Here is a 17963-nt window from a genome sequence, read left to right as displayed (position 1 = left end):
TAAGGAAGCAAAGGAGTGTCTTTTTTATCCAGGAATGTGAAGAAACTGCCCAAGTGCACAAGTGTGGAAAGCAACAGTCTCCACAGAAGAGAGGAAGCTGCTGCAATCGCGTGCGTGAGGCAGCACAGACACCTTTTCCCTCACTGCTTGAGTTCTCACACCCCTTGTACTGACAGGTCCGTAGGATGAAAACATTGGCAACACACCTTCACAGAATACATCAACTGCCAGACTCGGCGTGGCTCAAGTGTCGATACAAGCACAAGGGAGAGAAACATTCGAATATGCACATGCATTCTACAATTAAAAAAATAACTCTATAATTAAAGGGAATTATATACTTGGCAATGAGGTATAAAGCATAGGGGAAACCCAGAAGACCAAGGGCTGCTGCTTAGCACATACATCACACCTGGCAGAGCCCACAAATAAGGGGTCTTGCTGCATATAGTGCAATGGCACCAAAAGATCCAGGACCAATATGTTACTTGTCAGAAAAATCACTACCAACTTCAGTAGCACTAAGGAGGTATGCTACACATCTTGGATTTCTCCTCCTCCACAGACATTTGCAGGGAATAATGTGCAGAGCATAGCCCACGCTGCTTGTAACTCACGAACTCACGATGTGGTTCCGTCTCTTCCCTCAAGGGTGGACCAAATTTTACTTGACCAACTACAGAGGAGAAAAGGAAAACAAGAATCGAAGTTGGACTGTAATTAGACCCAATTCAGCTCCAAAGGCTAACCAAAAAGGCAAATCCAGTTTAATGAGTGCATCACAGCCCCACTGATGGAAACTTCTGACACAGGCACACCCCCAACTTGTGCCTGCTGGAAACTAAGGGGCACAGAAAGTACTCTTCTGTCACAAAGGCAGCACGATCGCCACTTGCCCCACCCGCTCATTAGGAAGGATGAGGAAAACCATTCAGCCAACAAGGCTGTCAAGTGCCCTCTTTAGAGCACCAATACAGATGTAATTTAGAGAAAACACGTTCTTTGGGGCGATTCAATAGCACTAAAGAGCCGTGAATGAAGTTTGGAGAGAGCTTATCGCATCTTCTAGGAAAGCTCTTTGGCAGACGCTCTTTAACACTGCTTCCCACAATTTTAGCTTCAGAAAAGACAACTAAAGCTCCAAGGATTGCTCTGATTTAATTCAAGCAAAAGAATGACCACAGTTTGGGGGATGGAGTCTGCTTTTAATGGCCAGCGATCAACCACCTCCTTTCCTGATTTCTAAAGGACTGTTTCAGTTCAAAAGCAAAAACCACAACAAGAGATAAATTAAGGCAGAAAAATCTTCCTCTGCCATTCTGCTACCTAGCACAATCTGGCATCACTCCGAATATCCCTGCTGCAGTGGCGTATGAAGCGATACCAACCAGCTCTCAGAAGAGCTCAGGTTGCGTCCTGTTCCGTTAAGATGAAGCAATAGTGACATTTGCTGAAGTGCTGACAAAAGGGGCATTCAAATGTTTTACACTAATGTTTCTTTTGCATAGTCATCTAGAAACTATATCCGTAAGTGAAACAGCGTAAGTTTTTCTTTTCCTGAATATCACTAAAACTGTTTCTATATACGTCAGCTATGCAGAATACGAGTTGAAATAAGTGAATATCAATGATTATTTTAAGAATAGTTAATGTTGTCATAGTACACATGCTTACAGTTTATTTCAGAGCGTGTCTTTTCTCCTCTCCCATTTCTACTTGTCAAATGAATCCTCTGAGGCACTAGCAGAGGCTAGAAGTGAACAATAAAATACTTCAATTCCAAAATATATTCACTTTAAAGCCAGTATTGTGTACCTGGTTTTTGGCAGGTTTCTTTAGCATAATAGCAACAAAGACAGACAGAAATCAAGCGGAAGCTAAAAATAAAGATTGCATGTACTTTTTAGTACATGAAAGTTAGAATTATTTGGAGACATTTTATCTGTAGAGTGTCTTTAACTTCAAGACAAGGGTTTTTAAAACACTGGATTTGAGCAAGTAAAGACAATGCTGGCCAGCATTTGTCTTTGCTCAGATAACATTTCCTTTTTGGCCTCTCAGTTTAACGGTATTGATAGTTGGAAAGTCTTCACTAACATACAGTTAAGTATGAAGACAGGATGCAGTAACAGAATATCTGTTTTCTCTTGTTTATGAAACACTTCAGTCCTGCACCGCTTATCACCTTCCATAAGCGTGCTGTTTCTTCCCAGCTGTTAAAGCAGAAAGTCAGAAACTTTGTCTCTGACAAAACCGTAGGTGAAATGGAGTTTCAGAGTATTCCAAGATAGAAAATAGAATCTGCAAGAAACACATACCAAACTGCTTGACAAAAACAACTACAGGATCGTTCTCTCCTTCTCATAAGAAAGCAAATGAGGAACAAAAGAACAAGTTCTGCAGAGGTAGAACACGATTTTTATGAATGCTTGCTTTGCAGATGAATGGAAACATAATTCCACAAAGAAACAGAAAGCAGAATGCACGCCAGAACTCGGGACTGGAGAAGCAGTCCACACATACTGCTGCAAAATTGTTGAAGGACAACCGCAAACAAAATTTTAAAGTGTTTTCATCTCTTTCTCTTTGAGTGTCTCTCCCCCAAATATAATGAGTTTTGCTAAGGGCCTGGACGTGTGACAGAGCAGCACAACCAAAAGTAAAAGCAACCCTTGAGCCTGTTCCCAGATCACAAAACATTCTGTGGCTCAAGAAATCATAAGCATTTAGTTTTGTCGGCAAACGAAAACTTAATCTGAGCCTGTGATTAAAATGTATTCCCACCTCAGGATCATCGTCATCAAAATCACGGTAAGTGGAATGCTCAGAATTATTCATTTTATCCAAAAGTTCAATAGCAAGACTTGGATTTAATGGCTGGGTAACAAAAAGGATGCTGAAAGACAGAAGGAAAAACACAGATTAAAATTCCAACCACTCATATTAAGCATATTTTAATTTTAGAACTTAAAAAAAATCCCATACATAAATTTATACCTGTAGTAACTTTTCAGCTGTCGGTCCTTTTTTAGGATTTTTTTCTAAGTACCATTTTCACAGAATGATGGAAACTATTGGACCTGTAAAAGGAAGTGGTAAATGTGAGAATCAATTGCCCAGTGAACTACATGATCATTATCTACTGAAACAGAAAAGTACTTGCCATTTCATTTTGTCCTTTAATTCAGGAGGCTGGCAGTTGCTTTTCATCATTAGCAGAAGCGCTCTAAAAAATCCAACAGTATTTCTGTGGGTTACATGGCAGTACATATCTGACATGAATTTTGAATACATTGTTTAGTTGGCAGGAAGAAGTCCATCCGTTTAAGAGATGCTACCAGGACAACATGATGCATTTATGCAGCAAAAGGAGTTGTCACAATTTCTATCATCACGTACATCCAGAACACTTACAACCCACTACCCTTGCAGTACCCCCAAACACCACAAGCACACATGTAGCCACTACTCCAGATGGATGAATTGGGGAGCTGTACTTACACACCGCGCTTTAACCCCTTGCTAACCTCACTGGATGTAGGTCAAACATTGGATGGAGACTGAAGCTCAGCAAGCTCTATAGCAGTTATTCCAGATGCCCACAGATCACAGAGGTGGTTATAGCCACCTTTTCTTCCTACTGCAGCAACTTCTGGCACCATCCTAAAGGGTAAAAGACATTTTTAGATAAAATTCTCGCCCCAAATCAAACATTCTTCTGTACGCAGCAGTTTACTACTCTTTTTCCTAAAGCTCTCAACCTGTAAGCTCACAGCATATACACTTACAGATGTGGATATAGACACATGCGTGCATGTGTGCGCGTGTGTGTGTAAAAAGTTACGTAATGTATCCATGAAGTTCTCCTCAATCACATTCTAGTAACTAACAGGCAGTTTCCAAAACAGCTATTTAGGCTGTGGGACAACAGGAGGAAAATGTGTGCTCTAGGTTTGTCCACGCTAGCAACACCCACCTCTGCTGGCATCTACACCTCTGGCATGAAGTGCAGAATGGTTTGCCTTGCTGTGCCACCAAAGACCAATTTCTTCACACTGTTTCAAAGGTGGCAGCAGAGCCAAAGGGGCTTTGTTCTGGTCTGCGGCTGATAGTTTATTTTGGTCCCAAATAAACCACATCCGATGTCAGCGATGGGTAGTGTGCCAATGTAGACAAGGGCTTAGGAAGAGCTACATCCTTTAAAGCCTGCCTGTGACATCGGGAAGTTTGGGGATGGCGGAGGTGGTTAAGGGGTAATAGAGTTATTCAGAAGCTTGCAAATTATTACTCAAAACATAGTTGGAAGGCTGACAACTCACGTCCTTACCAGTCCGTTCTCCCCCCGCCTCGGTTAAGTAACATGTTTCAGTTTGAATATACAGACTGTGCATTACTGGCATTATCAGAATCATTTCAAGCACAGTGTTTTGTATTTTTATGAAGGTGGTTTCTAAAGTAGATGTGAAATAACATCTTTACATGTGTTCTCTAGTTCTTTGTCACACCAGGCGTGCAGAAACATCACGGGCGTGGCCGCTGCCGCTGCGGGCGTGGCCGCCCCGGCGCCGCGCCCCTGGTGCCCGGGGGGAGCCTGGGGACGCGGCCGCCGGGTCGGGGTTTGTCGTCCCCTCCGCTGTTGCGCCCTGTGCTGCGGGGGGGCGGGGGGGGCGGTGGATTGGGGGGTGTTTGCCCCCCGCGGTGTGCGCCGGCAGCCTCGTCCCTGCCCGGCTGGGAGCGGCACCGGCGGCAGCCCGAGGTGCTGGGGCGGCGGGCAGGGCTGGCCCCTAGATCTTCAGACGGGGCTCGGTGCTGGCGGGGGAACCGCTCCTGGAGGCGCATAAATAAAGTCGGTCTGGTCTGGCGGCGGGCTGGACGGTGAAAACCCACCCGAGAGGGGACGAGCGGGCGCTGGGCAGCCGGTGTCCGCGCCCGCCACTTGATGCTTCGCTGGGTTTCGGTTGCCGTTGGCTCTCCCGGCAGATACTCCGGCCTCAGAGCGCAGTGCCAGATGGCTGTGGGGTCCTTAAATTACTGAAGAGCTGCACAGATCCACGGGCGGCTCTTTGTGCAGGAAATAAATAAACAAACAGATAATGTTCCGGACTGGAACTATTAGCCTAACGAAGTCAAGGCAGTTCCAGTGCTTAAATGTGGATTACATGGCGGGAAAGCCTGTTGTTTAACCAGTCTGACACTTAATTTCTTTTTTCTCCCTCCCCCACCCCCCCTTCTTGAAAAGCGAGCGAGCGAGCTGAGTTAAACATATGGATTCCTATTGTTAAGAAGTATGGTTGCTTTCGTTTCACTAGGTCCTTGAGTGGAATTAAGACTACTCCCCTCCTCTCCTTTCCTCCCCTGCAAGGCAGACATGACCTAAAGATGAACCGAGTTTGCCTAGTGGCGGTGTTCATTTCAGTTGAAAGGAATGTTGTCAGTGCTTTCATAAATGTTAATTGAGATTTGTTTGCAGCGTTAACCAGCGGAATGCCTCAAACCAGCTAGAATGTGCGATTCTAGAATAGAACGATTATTCTAGAGAGCTGGGCTTTTGTGACATACAGACATACAGCTGTGCAGTAAGTCTTGCTGGCTCACGTTTTCTGCACTTACACTTGGTTTTCCCTCTTTCTGTCATGAAGGTTACCATTAAGGGTATCGAAAGAGAGCTCATCTGCCCAGCATGCAAGGAATTATTTACCCATCCACTGATCCTTCCTTGCCAGCACAATGTCTGTCACAAATGTGTGAAAGAAATACTCTCTGCACTTGAAGACTCTTTTGCTGATGGAGGCTCTGAATCCTCTAATCAGAGTAGCCCTCAAATTCAAAGCTCTTCTTCCAGCATGGACAGGATTAGTAGATCAGGTACGTATCGGAATTTTTGCGTGTTTTCCTTATTTTATGTGTTCGACTGACTTGAGTCGAATTGCGTCTGCATTGGTAAAATGTCTTCCCGGTACTCCTGATGCAGTTAAAGAGATGACTTAGGGATAGTGCGAGTCTTGTTCATTCTGTGGCAAGAACAATGGGAATATTTTTAAGGACAGTGAACTCTATTTCATATATAATAGATCAGTCTTTGTGGCGTCCCGTAAATCTTTGTAACCATTGTATTTGTTTATTCCTGTATTTCAGTTACATTGAGACGCAGTAGCATCATGTTCAATAGCGTCGATGTTGAGGTGTAGATTTCAGCAGTTTTATTGCCTGTCAGTGGTACTGTTGAGGTGGTTCTCTCAGGTTTCGGCCAGCCTAAATTGAGTAGTTCGACTTCCTTCTGAGCCTCTGCAGACTTTGCAAATGATGGTTTTGTCCTACCCAATTCATTACGCTTACAATAAATCATTTTCCATAGACGATGGTTATTGCACGGTTGCAGAATTGGGAGACAGATGACTGTAAGAAGACTGCGCTAACCGCCTCTTCCAGTGTGGTCTGCTCTGGAAGCTTTAAGGAGCACTCCTCATGCTCTTTGTGATGTCACACTAGAAAGATTCTTACAGCTGTTGTGTAATCCACAGATGAGTTGTTCTTTTACACAGATACATCGAAAGTACTTCTTGAAAGAAACCTCATCTTGGCTTTTAGGCTTCCTTCTGACGTAACTGTCCACTTTAAAACCGCAGTCCGCAGTGATCTGGAAGAGTCGCCCACAAGACAAACCCTAAAGCTGTGTCTTGTATTTCGTATGTTACTAACGTTCATCATCCCCTTCCCAGTTTTCAAAGCTCAAATATTTTATTTCACCCACTTCTTTTAAACAACTCTTGAGTTGTTAGTACTGGTACTCTTTCAGGATCAGTTTGATAAGCAAATGCTGTGTTTGCTGTAGCTTGGCAGGTTGAGGCTTGCATCATTTGAGGGAATCCCCAAACGAAATAGCTAGTTGTCTTCATTACAGTCCTGTTTTCTGGATATGGGGTGCACAGCCCCACAATCACTGTTTAGCTCTGCATACATTTCAGCTGCTTTCTCAGCTCTCTCTACCTGCAGCGTTATGTGAAGTTTGAATGAAGAGAGCCCACTGGTGACTGCCATCTCCCAAATCCAAGTCTAGTCCCTTTTTTCCTCAGTAAGCATGATGTTCTGTCACGGCATTGTATGCATGGACTGAAGCGGTCACCGGTTTCCGCTGCAGCTGTCCACTACATGGTTTTACAACGTGGACATCAGGGCACCAGGTTGGGTGCCTAAGGAGTGGTGGGCGCACCGTGGGTGACCTGGCCTCCTTGTGAGAACTGTGGCTTGCCAAGCGTGGCAGTATCAGACAGGCTGTGCGTGGGGACCAGGCCCCCCATGCTGCTTTCAGCAGTGTAAGTAAGGAGGTAATCCTTAATCTTCCGTGGAAAGCTGCCCTCCAGCTTGCTCTCTGTCGGGCAGTAGAAATAGTGATCTAGCATGATGGGGTGCGCAGGCAGTGCTGTGGCACCGTCCACGCTGTGCACAGAGGAGGCAGAGCTCCCTTGGGAACCTGACATTTAGATGCTACTAGATGTCACCCATACTGTTCTGTTAATGCAGTCTAGCTGTTCTGCTCAGAACCTACAGAAAAGCATGAGACCAGCTGAGTTTGAGACTGACATTTATTCATGCTCTGGTTGTGGCTTCTTAGCTGATAGTGATGCATAACTACCATGGGGTACATTTTGAAGATTTTTAAAGGAACTAGTTTCTTACAGGAGTGTTGGTTTGTTTTTTTAAAGAGACTGGAAAGGGCGTGAGAGGTAGGGAGGTTTTGGATTGTTGGGTGAAGCACCCACAGAAGAGTGACACAAGGCAAGTGTCTTTTGGATAGCATCAAAGGACACTTCAAAAAGAAATGAAGCATCAACATTTCTGATGGGAAGATCCTCACTAAATACAGATGGGACCAAATTTCACTTTCTGAAGAAGAACCAGTTTCAACACTAAGAATTCAGCTTGAAGTCATACCTCTATTTACAAATTAGTTATACCAACATGCAGTCATCTCAAGGGGATCTTAAAACCATGCTCCAGCTCGAGAGAATGGTTTTTTATTTCTTTGTAAGGGGAGGCTGAGAGGATACATGTTAAGCGTAAACACTGGCTTAACCTGCTTCAGTAATACATAAAGGACTAATTTTGATAGTTGTGCCCTGTGGGTTCATGAGTGAGACATGGGGATGCACTCTCTGTTTGATAGCCTCAAGAATGTTACCCTGGAAATAGTTTTTGGGTCTGTGTGAGCCATCCCCTGGAACAGGCTCCAAAGAATCCCTAGGCTTGCGACTTGACTTGAGCCTTGGATCACTTTATTTTGGAGAAGAGGGGAAATTTGTGCATAGCTGTTTCGTAGGAGGGCAGCTTCTCTACTGTCCCCTTTTGAAATGAAAAGAGATAAGCTGTACCCTTGTGTAACCATGCAGATCTGTGGTTCCCCAGTTCAAGGTAGAGGAATCTCTCAGACATAACCGTCTCAGCATCCCCTTTGGTGTGCGGGGCTTACTTAGCAGCCCTCCTTTATCAAGGCCGTTCAGCAAGGGCCAAGTCAGCCTCTACGTATTTTGACTGAATGATTTGGCTGAGATTTCATACTGGTGATATCTAGTTCTCTTGTTTTCCTCTTTATATTTTTATGATGCCTCTTGGGGTAAGCCAGATAAGTTTGACTCGGCCAAAGCAAACTTCAGGGAGCTCCAAGTTGGCTATATTTGTCTGGGAATAACCAGTCTCACTCTGGGAATAGACATCTTACACTTCAGCGTGTTACGAAGCTGTTGCTCTCTATGTGGGCAGCCAGTTAGCCTAAAACCAACTGGTTTCCGGAAGGTTTTGTGTTTAGTCTTTTGAAAGGCTGCGGCTTGAGTGCATGCAAAACTAGACGAAGAAGATAGGATTGGAATAGCTAAATTAACCTTACCATAGAATTAAGTTTTAGAGTAGTAGTTTGTAATGCCCCCTGAACTCAGACATTACACTACCTTGTCATGGCAAATGTATTCTCTTTGGCTTGGCAGAGTGCATATGAATTGGTATTGTACTGGTTTGGATGATGTGCTAGGATAGTTTGAAATTGGTTCATAAATTCCTGTGCTTCTCCCTTTAAAATCTAAACCTCTTCTGTTTACACTCCTCCTAAATCAGGATTTGGTGTCTACACAGGCAGAAAACGTAATTCACTGACTCCTAGATCGAGTCTGTTTCCTTGTCCGGGTTGCCAGCGGGATACTGATCTCGGAGAACGTGGCATCAATGGCTTATTTCGCAACTTTACTTTGGAAACCATTGTGGAAAGATACAGACAGGCAGCCAGGGCAGCCGTTGCTATTATGTGCGATTTCTGCAAACCTCCACCTCAAGAGGCCACAAAGAGCTGCATGGACTGCAGGGCAAGCTATTGCAACGAATGTTTCAAAATACACCATCCTTGGGGAACTGTGAAAGCCCAACATAAACATGTAGGACCAACCACCAACTTCAGACCCAAGGTAAGTATCCCGTATCTTACAGAATTTGGGTTGCAGCATTTGCATATAGCTTCAGACATATCTGTGCAATGGTAGTTGCTTTTTGGGACCGTTGTTCCTTTTTTGACTATTGCTGTTATTCATTGAGTGAACCATAAGCTTTTGTTCTTGCTGACAGCATGACTGCAGTTTTGAACATGTCTGCCTGCGCAGATGATTCTCCTGGAAGTTTCCTTCTCTCCTCGCACCTCCCCCCGAATCCAGCAGTCAATGACAATGGGATAGCTTATTGCATATTCTGCTGAATGACAGTCTTATGTACCAAGGTGCTAGCGAGACTGGTGTCTCTGGGCTTTTCACCATAGACTAAGATAACATTTGGGGCTTGAGAGTTGGTTTCAGAGATGGTTTGCAATTTTAGCTTAGTGTGTCCATATTTATGCTACTCACTTCTATTTTTGAGCCCTTTCCTGTCCTTTCTTGTATGTGTGTGCGTGTGTTAAAAGATGATGCTTTTAAAGCTTGACTGTTGGCACTGATGTCGTGTTCTCCTCCTTGACATGACACTGAAAAGCTTTCTCAAGAGCTTCTCTTTGGTAACATGGAGTAGATGGACCCAAATGTCTTTCAGTGCTCTAGAATGAGGCAAAGCATTTCTTTTTTTTTAAAACACACACGCACACATGTGCACAAGCACACCCACCCACCCCCACCCACCCCCTTTTAGACGGTTTTATCTGTTGCTTGAGCTTGGAGTTGAGCAGCACTTTTTTTGCCTCTTCGAGCAGTTACTTCAACGTGTTCAATTTTTGAAAGATTACTTTTAGCAAACACCAGCTTTTTCGCAATGCTCTTTAAGCTGCTACTGGAATTAACGCTCAGCATGAACAACTTGTAATTGGAGTCAGACAGAAAAAATGAAACACTGGAGCCTTTTATCTTTAAAATGACTGTGACTGGTGGTGTGGCTGCATTTCATCTGTTGCTCCAAGAGCAATGGCTATGTGGCTGATCAGAGTCTAGCTTAAATTTAAATCATTACAGTATTATGTCAACTCCTGCCTTAAGACAGTTCGTAGTTGTTTCAAGAGATGCTGGCATGGACACAGTTAAATTTGGCAGCGTGGCTGTGTTATATATTGCATTTACAGCTCTGAACAGGAGTGTAGGGAGCTTGAGGCACGCAAACAACTTCAGGGATTAGCAAAATGGTTGATTGCAGTATGGAGGCTACATGATGTGTACACAGACATCGCTACAGGTTTACTCACTGTGAACCTCGTGAAACTGTGTGTGTTCATCTGCTGGCTTTCACTGGCATAGACAAATATAAAAGGTGGAAGATAAACTGAATATAAAGAATCCACTGATGAAATCAGATGCTGCTGTGGGGTGATTTAGTGTTTTGATGGTTTGTTGGCCACCTCAGTTTTTGGAAGTACACCTGCATTCTCTCTGCTCTCTTTTTTTTTCAGATTGTGATGTGTCCAGAACATGAAATGGAGAGGGTAAACATGTACTGTGAAATCTGCAGAAGGCCTGTTTGTCATCTTTGTAAACTGGGTGGATGTCATGGAAACCATAGAGTAACAACCATGAGAACTGCCTACAAAACCCTTAAGGTAAAAGTAAATATTGTTGGACCTGGCCTTAAGAAGGGGAAAAGTACTGAGCTTCTGGTGTAAGGGCAAACTCCCTGTGGCAGGAAGCCAGGATGTGTGTTTAGAGGACACTGAACTAGTCATGAGGCATGCTGTTGTGCAACATCTGTTAATATCTATATTAGTGTGACATAGCGCACTTCTGAGAAACTGTATTTTCTATGAGGCTTGAAACATAACCTCTTAAAAGTCCTTCCACCTTGTTTTAGCCAACTAAAGTATAGCAGTACTGACCAATGCAAAAGGTTTAAGCAGTTTCTACTTTACAATCTAGCTTTTTTCAGGTAAGTGTCCTTGTGGCTTGGATTAGCTGATACTTCAGAAGCACTCCTGAAAAATTTGCATTGGAAGTATCTGTTGGGACCTTGTATGTTTCCGAAGTTGCATAGCTGTTAATTCGCAGTACAACAGGGAAGACTTGCAAACATTGCTTTGTTGTTAAAGAATGATTGCTTCTACCTCCTCTTCTTCCTTCTCTTCCTCTCTTGCTCACAAGAAAAAAAAAAGGGGGGGGGCGGGGGGGGGGAAGACCAGACCAGCCTGCCTTGTGCTCTTTGGCCTCCTTGCCTGTTTGCAAGGCTTTTCCTGTACAGCTGTTAACTCTTGCAAGTCAGGAAATGCAGGGACACTCATAAGTTCATGCTTTGAACCACTCATTCTTCTAGCAAATCTTACTACAAATGAGTTAATAACTAACGTGGCTTTTCTGTAAGTTTTAGTAACGTCCTGAAGCCTCATGTTCCTAGCCTAAGAGAAGGTGACACTTGTGGCTGGGGAAGACTGAGCCAGCTGAGGCTGTTACCTCTTGTCCTTAGAGGCTGTTACCTCTTGTCCTTAGAGGCTGTGCCCCCAGTCCTGCCCACATCAGTGGCCTGATGTCCCTGTGCAGTCATTGCGGGTCACTGAGCAATTCTCTGCAGGGTTGCTGCTCATAACTGGTGGCAGGCTGTTGTCCTTGTACCTAGATAAAGCGAGTGCTAGCTGGATGACCTGCCTGTGCTGGTTGTCGGTTTGGGTGGGATACCCTTCTTCTGCTAGCTCGCTGTGTTGTTTTAACAGGAGAAGCTTTCAAAAGATATTGAGTACCTCATCAGTAAGGAGAGCCAGGTGAAAGCTCACATCACACAGCTGGATCTGCTGCTGAAAGAAACAGAGGTAAGAGTGTCTTCCGTGTTGGCTGGGGATAGCCCTTGCAGGGACACAGCAGAGACTCAAACTGTTTTCACTGAAGTGTTTCAAATCCTTTGGCTTTTTTCAGTTAGCCAGTAAAACAATTTCTGAACAGTTTGTGTTAGTCCTGAATCACAAATGGTAAGACCTAATCCTGACAGTGTTGGAAATATGGGCAACATACAGAGGGAAGTTAAGTTTTGGGTGCTGCTGTAAATTTAATTGAAAGAAAGCTTGTTTGATACCTTAATCAAAGAGAGGTGGGTTAGACTTACAGCTCTTGTGTATTAACGGTGCTTCACAATTTACACTGGCTGTTTGCCGCCTTGAGGATGTTGCAATAAAGTCAGAATGAAGAGTCAAATCTCCCTGCAGAAGAGTCAGAGCTGGGAGCTCACGTACAAGCTGAAAAACACAATGGCAGAAATTGCAGGAGCTCCTGGCCCTGCCTGTATCTTGATAAAGATTGTCTCTGTGCTTTGTAGTTCCTTTTATCCAGGGCACTAGTTAGAGGTGACCCTACAGTTCTGAGGGCATATGTGAGAAGCTGGGCTGGACCCCCATCTCAGTGTGGTTGGGGAAGGTGGAGGAGCACCTAGCTCTTGGGCATGAAGACTTCAGAAACTGACCTGTTTCTACAGTGCTTTTCCATGAGCTGTTTAGACACATGCTATGCGTAACTCAAGACATAATCAGAGGAATACTTTCCTGCTCTTCGTTCTCTGTGTTGATCCAGTAAACGCTTACTAGCTTGGGTGCAGTGCTGATCACATTTTCAGTGCTGATGGGCATAACAAAGCTCATTAGTCTTGTCTGTCAAATGGATGACTAGATTGCTGTGATACCTTGAACAACTTGAGGTATGTTTCTGTACACAGCCACAGTGCTGTGGAACCTGTCTAAAATGTCTTTTGTTCCCTCCTAGTGCAACAGTGAACGAGCTAAAGAAGAAGCATCTCAGAGCTTTGAGAAATTATCTCATGTCCTAGAAGAGAAAAAGTCCGCAGCTCTTAGGGCAATTGAAACGTCTAAGAATTTAAGGCTGGAAAAATTGCAAACGCAAGCAGAGGAATATCAAGGGCTCCTGGAAAATAATGGCCTTGTAGGATATGCTCAAGAGGTGCTTAAAGAAACTGATCCATCTTGTTTTGTTCAAACAGCAAAACAGCTTCATGACAGGTATCTTAATTATCTTCTGTTTGAAGTACAGATACTGTTCCAGGATGTCTGGTCAGTCATATTCTTTTGACACCTGCTAGCAAAGTACTGAATGCAGTACCTTGTATTGCAAAGGCTCAGAGATGGTCCCAGTACCGTTCAGTAGAAATTGCTACATTACAGTGTGCGTTAAGAAACAGCAGTCAGGAGGGGCTCTGTCCTGTGACAACACGTGGCCTTGTTCAGTAGGACTGCACTGGAAGGGTAGCCCATTCAGCTCACTGACACATTCCTTTGCTCAGAGATTGTATCGGGTATTTGCAAGTTAATCTAACAGGTCTCTTCTGGCTTTAAAGTCTTTGATCTTAATAGCTGTTCTCCATTAGCGCTTCACATCTGTTTTGTTCTTTGAACATAATGCCCCAAATTGTTAAAATGCTCTACCAGCTGAACAATTACCTCTTCATTATCTTTACACTGATACCTTTACACTGATGTACAAAAGACCTTAAATTTTGCATTTGAATTCTGTCTAGAGAGACAGAAATTTCTGGGAGACATCAGTAAGTACATGAAAACAGCACTTTTTATAAAGCAAAACCTAGCATTTTTAGTTTAAGGAATGCACACATGTGAATTCCCTTTTCTCTGTTCTGCCATCCCTTTGCTTCTGTGCTTTCAGAATCCAAAAAGCTACTGAATCTCTGAAGAGCTTCAGGCCAGCAGCTGAAACTACTTTTGAAGACTTTGTGGTGGACATAGCTAAGCAAGAAGAGATCCTTGGTGACTTGTCCTTCCATTCCAATGGTAAATTGCGAGAGCATCAGGTCTTTCTCAAGTTACGACTTGAAGGGCTTCTCTGGAAAGAGGCAAAACTTATGCAGGGCTGCAGCTGCAGAACTCAGTCTTGTGACTTGCATTGTCCCTTCTGTCTCTGTGATCCACAAGGCATTACCTGGCAGCAATGCTAGCTTCAGCTTTGAAAAAGAAGCTAAGATGCCGTTGCATTCAGTACCAGTTTACATTGGCTTCCAAAACATTGTAGTTAAGTAATACTAGGTCTTCCTAGAAGCTTTTTGTTAACATGACAGAAAAGAATAGGCTTTTAGATGCTTTTTTAGCTGCCAGCAAAAATAAACAATACAACTTTCGAAGTAAAAACAGAAAGTAAGGGATTTATGTAAGTGCATGAATGGAACCATCCTCATCTGTACTCTTTAACTGATTGAGTCAGATTTCTGCCCCCACCCCCACCCCCCCCAAGTGCTATAGCCACTCAACAAAGGGCTTGTATGGTTAATTCTAAAACAACATATATCTGAATTTGAGGGTTTTTTTCTCCTGAATCTCTGGCATTCCAGGTCTAGAAATACCAGAAATCAATGAAGAGCAGAGCAGAATGTACAACAAAGCTCTGATCAGCTGGGAATGCCCTGGGAAGACAGACTCAGCTGATATCTATGTTCTTGAGTATCGTAAGCTTAATGGAGAAGAGGAGAGTGCGACGTGGCAGGAGATCAAAGTTTGCAGCAAGAGCAAAGTAATATCTGATCTTGATGATGACAGCTCCTATGCCTTTAGAGTTCGAGGATATAAAGGGTCCATCTGTAGCCCTTGGAGCCGAGAAGTTATTTTGCGTACGCCTCCAGCTCCAGGTATTGGGTTTTCTTCTGTCCACAAGGTGTTGAATCTGTGTCTGTCGGTGTTAAGAGCTGTAGGTGGTTTCCAGTAGTTCCCAGACTTCTACTCTACTGTTACCGGTTGCGTAAATGTTTAGAAGCACTGTTAACAAACAGGTTAAGTAGGTGGCGTGCTGAGACCGTTTTAGCTTGCATGACGTTCCCGGTAGCCTTTAAAAGTGAGAAATTCTGATGCCAGCATGACTTAAAATGTAGTTTATAAGCACAGAAGGCCAAATACTTAACTAAGAGGAAATTTTTTTGGATACTGTTTTTCAGTTTTCAGTTTTCTTTTTGATGACAAATGTGGGTACAACAGTGAACATCTCCTGCTGAACCCAGGAAGAACCTCTGTGGAAAGCAGGGCTGGATTTCCTCTACTGCTGGGATCTGAGCGCATGCAGGTCGGATGCTACACAACCCTGGATTACATCATTGGCGACACCGGGATTGCCAAAGGGAAGCACGTCTGGGCTTTTCGTGTGGAAGCCTATTCATACCTGGTGAAAGTGGGAGTTGTTTCTAGCAACCAGATACAGAAATTGTTCCATAATACCCATGATGTGACCAGCCCAAGGTAAATTGCAGACTCTTGCTCAATACATGTTTTATATAAGGAGATGGCTTTTTAAAAAATAAGTTAAGAGTGAGTCTGGTCGCAATTAGTACACAAGGTGAACCTAACTAGTGGAAAGTAGCTTGAAGGATATGCTGTAAGCAGGTTGTCCTGTTCATCCCCTGCTATTAGCAGAAAGGTGTTGTAATTATCCAGAGTCCTATTTTCATTCTTTTTGGGAAAGAAATGAGGTTCCTATAGATGTCAAGATGTGCCAGTTAAAGCAAGAAGGTAAAAAAAAAGCATCACTTGCAAGATTGAAGCAATGTTTAATTGTCAATAGTAAGACTCTGCCTTAATTTCCTTAGCATACTAGGTTTGGCAGCCATTCAGAGGTACAATGTTCACTGTGTGTATCTGTGTATCTTTGCTGTAGCTTGCGTCACGGTGGATTCCAAGTCACTGGCTTATCCCAGGCTATACACTTGCATATGGTACTGGAGTGCTACTGATCCCAAGCCAAAGTACAGTGGACAAACCAATAAAAAGATTTCAGCTCTGAAGTATGGTTGTAGTAAGCCTGGATGTGTCTAGGAACTGCAGGCTGGGAAGCTATCTCCTGAGGACTCTTAACTTTTTCAGGAATGTAAAAAATGTATCAGCTTCCTCCTGTGTAACATACTGAAAGTGTAAGAACGCCTGTGTCTTGAGCTGCTTAAAGCCAGACGGAGGCTTTTTGCAAAGTGAGAAATTAGATCCTGATTTCCTGATTTCTTTTTCCTTATCCACACAAATACCTGGAAAACTTTGGCTGACACAAATCCAATCTCCCCCCAGACATCCCAAAAATGCAAACCTAGCTAGGGATTGTCGGCACAGAAGAATGTGTGCTTCTCCAGTGTGTCTTCATCTGGTGACAGAAGTAGGGGGCAAAAGCATGTAGACTGAACAAATCTGGCCACAAACTTTCCCCAGTAACCAGCTGGGAAACAGGGGTTCATGGAAACCTCCAGGCAGAGCACTTTAAAAAAAACCAAACCACCAAACCAAAAACTTAAACCACTACTTTTTGTGTTGTGAATTTTAAAGACAATGTAATACAGCAGTGGTGAGGAAAACTCATAGGACAACAGTCATGTTAAATGTATTTACTCGTGTCATTTAACATTATGTAAATGAAGTTAAACATACCTTGTCTGTAATCATTAGTCATAGTCGCTAAATTACTTTTCAAGTTAACTAATTTGCTATACCTGTAGGTTCATTAATGATTACCTAGCATGAGTACATTTAGATACATCCGCTCCTTAGTAAAGCCTTCTGTGGTCTTGTCCTCGTTAGTGTTTAGCTGTTATTTATTGTCTGAAGTGGCCCAAGTGAGTGTTCTCCACCTACTAAATGCGTCTTCCCTCCTGGCTTAGGTATATTTTTACCCCACAAGGTTTTGCAGGTGACCATGTGGTGTTTCTTGTCTTACAAAAATGTTTTCTCCAGTTCACATCACTGATCCCCCTTCAGAATTTGACAAAAGCAAATGGTTGTTTTTCTGTTCTAGGTACGAGCAAGACAGTGGTCATGACAGTGGGAGTGAAGATGCCTTCTTTGACTCACCACAGCCTTTCACACTGGTCACTTTAGGCATGAAGAAGTTCTTTATCCCCACAACACCTGCTGCCCCCAAGGATCCAGCGAGCAGAATCCTTCCCCTGCCATCGTGCTTGGGCATCTGCCTCGACTGTGACAAAGGCAAGGTGGGGTTCTACGACGCAGGCCGTATGAAATGCCTTTATGAGTGCGAGGTGGACTGCTCTGGCATAATGTACCCAGCATTTGCCTTAATGGGTGGTGCAGCAGTTCATCTTGAGGAACCTGTCACAGCAAAGTACGGGGAGTACCACGACGACATCTAGTGCAGTGATCTCTTCCCATTGCTGTTCTGAGGTGGAAGACGAGAGAGAGCAGAAGAATTCTACCTTAGTTTTCACTCCTGATTAATTACATTCTGTCCACATGTTGCTTACAAGCCTCTGGGTCATGCTTTTTTTAAACAAACGGTTCAGACACGTCCCACACTAGTGGGAAATGTTCTTCCAGGAACTCTCCTGCCTTTCTTGTGATCTGTGCAATGCTTTTCTCCACAGACTTTCTTCCCAGGGGGAAGCAGGGAAGAAGTTTGACTAGCAACCAAAATTACTCTTCGGGGGTAGAAATCTACCTTTTGTGTAACGTAAATCCTTACATAGTCAGTTTTGCATTTAATGAAATCAAAGCTGACAGCGTGTGATTGCCATTCTCCTTTCAAGAAATCTGC

General features: G+C 43.7%; 1 protein-coding gene across 1 annotated transcript; it reads left to right on the top strand.

Annotated features, from left to right (window-relative positions):
• Positions 1-5660: 5660 nt before the first annotated feature.
• LOC132320898 (E3 ubiquitin-protein ligase TRIM36-like) lies at positions 5661-17562 on the top strand (the record flags this gene model as incomplete). The annotated part of the gene is made up of 10 exons (XM_059834532.1): positions 5661-5865; positions 6136-6150; positions 9106-9449; positions 10904-11050; positions 12149-12244; positions 13185-13438; positions 14100-14224; positions 14779-15072; positions 15376-15673; positions 17208-17562. Coding segments are annotated over 10 exons (2133 nt in total), but the record flags the coding sequence as incomplete, so codon positions are not given.
• Between the last annotated feature and the right edge of the window lie 401 nt (positions 17563-17963).

The sequence above is a fragment of the Gavia stellata genome, unplaced genomic scaffold (assembly GCF_030936135.1).
Source record: "Gavia stellata isolate bGavSte3 unplaced genomic scaffold, bGavSte3.hap2 HAP2_SCAFFOLD_34, whole genome shotgun sequence".
NCBI classification, from domain to species: Eukaryota; Metazoa; Chordata; class Aves; order Gaviiformes; family Gaviidae; genus Gavia; species Gavia stellata.
This window is presented reverse-complemented; position numbering and strand designations above follow the sequence as displayed.